This window comes from Corapipo altera, unplaced genomic scaffold, assembly GCF_003945725.1.
Source record: "Corapipo altera isolate COAL_440 unplaced genomic scaffold, ASM394572v1 186, whole genome shotgun sequence".
Lineage (NCBI taxonomy): Eukaryota > Metazoa > Chordata > Aves > Passeriformes > Pipridae > Corapipo > Corapipo altera.
In genome coordinates this window covers 108,257-113,204 of record NW_020885120.1, presented here as the reverse complement: position 1 = coordinate 113,204, position 4,948 = coordinate 108,257, and the positions used below count along the sequence as shown (strand labels likewise).

At 58.1% G+C, this 4,948-nt stretch overlaps 2 protein-coding genes across 2 annotated transcripts in view; both read left to right on the top strand.

The window, feature by feature from the left end:
• The window catches only part of LOC113960397 (KN motif and ankyrin repeat domain-containing protein 1-like), a 15,367-nt gene extending 11,179 nt beyond the window's left edge, over positions 1-4,188 (top strand). Inside the window, exon 11 of the transcript XR_003532026.1 lies at positions 4,178-4,188. The gene's annotated coding sequence lies outside the window, so the exon portion shown is untranslated. The remainder of the gene's footprint in view (positions 1-4,177) is intronic.
• Positions 263-2,151, top strand: CD320 (CD320 molecule). Its single transcript, XM_027669963.1, is given in 5 exon segments — positions 263-353; positions 533-742; positions 1,573-1,650; positions 2,008-2,044; positions 2,046-2,151. Coding segments are annotated over 5 exon segments (522 nt in total).
• Positions 4,189-4,948: the final 760 nt, after the last annotated feature.

The following is a 4,948-nucleotide window of genomic DNA, read 5'->3' as shown; positions in this document are numbered from 1 at the left end:
AGGCGGGAGCGCTGGAACAGGCAGGGGCGGCCGAGGCGGGAGCGCTGCTCCGGGAGCGCTGCCCGGACCGAGCCGGGCCTGGCCCGGGGGGGTCCCTCCGGCCCCGCTCACGTGACACCGCGACAGGGCCCCGCCCACCCCTCGCGCCCCGCCCCCCGAGCATCCCATTGGTTGGTGGAGGCCGGGCCCGGGCGCACGCGCTCTGCATCTGTAGCGGCGCGAGCGGCGGCAGCGCGGCGTTCCGTGGGTGCGGGCCCGCGGCATGGCCGGGCCGGGGCTGCCGGGGCTGGCGCTGGTGCTCGCGGTGCTGCTGCCGCTGCCGCCGCCGGGGCTGCCGCTCCCGCCGGAGAACGGTGAGTCGGGGGAGCGGCCGGGCGGGCGGCGCCCATTGGCTCCCCGCGCACGCCCTTCGCTCTCATTGGCCGGTGCCCGCGCGCACGGCGAGCGCGGGCTCCGCCGGCCGGGCCGTGAGGGGGGCGTGTGCGGGGGCTTCCCCTCCCGCTCCCCTCAGCCCCTCACACCGTCCCCGCAGCTGCCCCGTCCCGCTGCCCCCCGGACCAGTTCCAGTGCGCGCCCGGCGAGCGCTGCTTCCCCCGGGACTGGCTCTGCGACGGCCACCCCGACTGCTCGGACGAGGAGGACGAGCAGGACTGCGGGACCGCGACCCCGGCGGAGCCGAGTCCCGGCGGCCCCGCGCTGACCCCGCCTTGGAGCTCGGCGGGGCCGCCCGCCGGCAGCGCAGGTACGGGGGGCGCGGGGCGGCAGAGCGGACGGAAGCCTTTGTTCCCCGCTGTCTCCGGCCTCTCCGGGGCAGCTGCGGGTCACTGCGGGTGGAGGAAGCGCTGCGGGAGACCCCCACCTTCAGCTGCCTCCGGTTGGGACGGCGCTGACGCCCCCCGGGGCTTCCTCGGGAAGCGCCTTTGTAGTACCCGCTTCCTTCTTCCAGAACACGCAACCTCCAGCAGCTCCCTCCCAACGAGCCGGCGGCACTGGAGTCTGTCTGCCTCCCGAGCTCCTGTGATCCCTGGGGAATGGGCAGGCTGAGGGGAAGAGGATGAGGATGAGGGAGGCAGCTCTGGGCCGTCCGGTGTCCGGGCAGTGTCTGCTGCTCGGCTCCGTGGGGTCTCCTTTGCGCTTGGAAGTGCTGTTCTGGCTTCCCTTACCCGGGGGTTTCCGTGGTGTCCGGGAGCTGCAGCACCATGAGTGTGGAGAGGAGGGGCATTGCTGCAGGTGTGACAGAACTGGGTTTGGGTTTGGTGCCTGCACCAGTTCACTTGGTAGGTGGGGAGATGAGCTGTGTTTTGGTTGTACCTGTGGCCTCCCAGTGTCTTGAGGACAGGTCGAGATGCTGCAGCTCCAGCTGGGAAATATCCCAGCTTTCAGTGTTAGCGTTTCCAGTAGGACTTTTTTCCTCCAATGTGGGCTAATCACAGCGGCAGATAAATTGAAAATGACCTTTTGGCACTCTTGAGGTGAGCTGGGAACTCAGACAGGTGTGGGTTGGAGGTTGCTTTGAGTGCTGATTGTAAGGTAAGTTGGAAGCCTGATGGACTTGTCTCTCCTTCCTCACAGAGGCTTCAGCTACTCCTGAGCCTGGGGTCTCTGTGCCATCCAGGAGTGAAGGTTACACGTGGATCTTGATTGTTGCAGGTATGTGAGACTCAGAGTGCTGCACGTGGTCTTGGTCCTGCCATGGGCTGTAAATTGAGTATCTTGATGAAGTCAATTCCAGACCTATATAAGTAGTGGCTTTTGCTGTGCTGGAAGGGCTGAGGGAGACCTGACACCACGATTAATTATTGCTCTGCCTTGGCTGTGCTGTGTCCTTGGAAAGGCCATGCCATGCGATCTGGCACTAACTCACTTCCTCTCTGTCTGTCCTTTGCCCTCAAGGGAAGCTGCTCGTCTCTGGCTGTTGGCTCATGGTGTTGAGCAGCAGCAGGGCTCAGTCCTGATGCCCAGACCAGGGCAGTCAGTGAGTCTCTGCTTGTGCATTCTCCTCTCCAGGGCTCCTCAGCATCCTGGTAGCTGCGGGTTCTGTTGCTGTGGGGCCTGTTCAAAGCAAAAAGCCGATCTAACACCGTCAGTCTTGAAAAAGCATCCAGGGAACAGCTTATGTCTGACAAGAGCCAGACAGGCTCCTTTCCCTGAAGGGTAAGTGTCTTGCACCCATGAGCTCTGTGTGCCTGAGGGAGAAATGCCTTCTTTCCCTGTGTTTCTGGCCTCTAGAGCTTTCCCCTCCAGGAGATGCTTTTCCCAGCTTTCCTGCTGCTGGTCAGCCACGTGCTGGGGGTTTCAGTCTGCCCTGAAGCAGCAGAACTCTCCCCTTTCCTCTGCTGCCAAGGACATGGAGCATCCATACTAAGATACTGATCTTCTGGTGTGGGTATCTTTCTTTCACTTTGCACTAACTGAAGTCAAACCAGATTTTTGCTCCAAGGACTGTCGGTAACCAGGTGTTTTTCTGTTTTGGTAACAGGGATCTTTACACCAAGGTGATGAGGTGGGACTAGCCTGGTCTCTCTCATGCTCACCACACAGCCTGACTGAATTGGACATCAGCTCTCAAATCTGGGTTGTTACACTGAATACCAAGAGGATGCTCCCCTTGGAAATAGGTCTTAGACTGTGGGACTACTTTGGCTCTGGAAATAGCACAGGATCTTCCTTGGCACTGTGAAATCAGCCCTCACAAAGGTGGTAGGAATGTCTTTGTTGTTCTGAGCTCCAGTTATTACTGCTGTTTCCCACCAGCGTGGCCTTGGACCCAAAGATGTTTTTCTCTGTGAAATGTTCATTGTTTCCCTCCACTCCCAGCTAAGAGCCTTTTTTCACCTGCTCCATTCTTCCCCCTGGATTTTGTCAGGGAATAGGGGCTTCCTAACCCGTTTCCATAGGAGCTCACTAGCTCTGCACAGACCAGACAGATATTCCATGTTTGCACTAGTGTTTGATGCTGCTCAGTTCCACAATAGGTGGCTTTTACTGACGGTTCTACCACAAGGTGACAGTTAAAATCTTCCTGTTTGCTCTCACTTTGCTGTGCTGTCACCTGGGCCAGTGTGGGGCCAGGAGCTCCCTGGCCCCCAGGCAGGCAGCTCCTCACACACTCCCTCACACAAACACCTCCACTCTTTACTGACCTGCTCTGCCCACCCCGGTGCTGAACTGGGTCTGGCTCCTCTAACACTGTTAATGGTGTCTTCCTTAAAACTGTTCTGACACGAGTGGTGTCTCTTGGGGGTCCATACTGGGACCAGTGCTATCCCATGTCTTCATCAGTGGTGTGTAGAGTGGGATCAAGGGGACCCTCAGCCAGTGTGAGGATGAGACCAGGCTGCAGGGTGCAGCTGGGAGAGGGGGATGTCATCCAGAGAGACCCTCAGGCCCATGGGAACTTCATGAAGGTCGATAAGGTCAAGTGCAAGGTCCTGCACCTTCATCAGGGCAGCTGCTGGAGAAGAGACAGCTCCGTGAGACTGTGTTGTGTCTTGTCCATGTCTAAAGGGGGGTTGTAAGATAGATGGAGAGAGGCTTTTCACCAAGGTCTGTAGTGACAGGGCAGGGGGCAGCAGTTACAAACTGACAGAGGTTGGGTTTAGGTGGGAGAAGAGGAAGGAAGGTCTTATGGTGAGGGTGGTGAGGCTCCAGCACAGGTTGCCCAGGGCAGCTGTGGCTGCCCCATCCCTGGGGCCAAGTTGGGCAGGGCTCTGAGCACCTTGGTCTAGTGAAGGTGTCCTTTGAAATAAGCCACATCTTGGGTCAGACACTCTGTGTGGCACATGGAGCTCCAGCCAAAGGGCTCAGTGCTGTGTGCCTTGGAACTGGCTGTGCAGGGGCAGATTAGTGCCTGGTGCCCTTGGGCCACGTGCACCTTGCACAGATGTTCACTAAGTGCACAAAGCTGCTGCCTTGGCTGCTGACCTGTTTGCCTTGAGGGGTGGGAACTTGTCTTGCCAAGCAGACTCCAGTCATCAGCCTTGGAGCAGGGATCTTCCACTCCTGGATAGAGTGTGAGTGCTGCCATACCCCATGGGAGAAACTTCTAAATGTGGTGTGGAGTCCCGAGTTATGCCAGGGCTGCTATTTTTAGTACCAAGAAGTCATTTGCAAGGGCACACAACCTTGCTTCTCTTTCCATAGGGACAGGTGGGAATAGCTGTTTTAACTGACACAGGAGAATAAAGAATGTGAAACTAGTGACTTCTGGAGTCTTTAATTTTCCTGGACTTGTGCATTTGCTTAAATTCTGTAGTTGGGAGTTCAGGGGCTGCATCACCTTTGGACTGTCACATCCTGAGAAAGAGGATTCGTGGTGGGTGGGCTGGCACAGCCAGTAAGGGGGAGCAAGTGCTGCTGTGCCTGCCTGGGATGGACATGACTCCAGCACACACCAGCTGTAGCAGAAGAGTGAAATACAGGGAGCAGAGTGAATGGAGAGGGTGGGGACAGGAGGAACAGATGGCACTGGCACTAGGAGTGCTGTTGCCAAACAGGGGACAAGTGGGGAGTTCAGCCTAGAACAAGGTGAAAAAACTGCCTGAACTTGTCCCTTCTTTGTCAGAGCAGTGCACGGAGTGGGGAGTCCTGTAGAGTGGGAGGGGCTCCAGGAGTCCCAGCAGGACAGGGCTGAGCTGGGGGCTGTAGAAGTGCTGGTGCTGTCGGGGCCAGGTGGCCAAAGTCAGCTGTCACCAGCTGGTCCCAGATCATCCTCTGAGCTCCAGCTGCCGAGCTGAGCCCAGGCTGAGCCTGGCTGGTCTGTGGTGTGGGGCAGAGCCCTCACTGTTCAATGAGGAGCGAGGCCCGGAGGCAAACTCACAAGACCTTGCAGGTTTAGTTTACTGCTCCCTGAGCCAAGTGCTTCAGGGTTGAAAGAAACATATTTTCTGTATCTTGTGCCAAAACAAGATCTATGTTTTGTGACAGCAATTTCCCTTCCTCTGTCTGG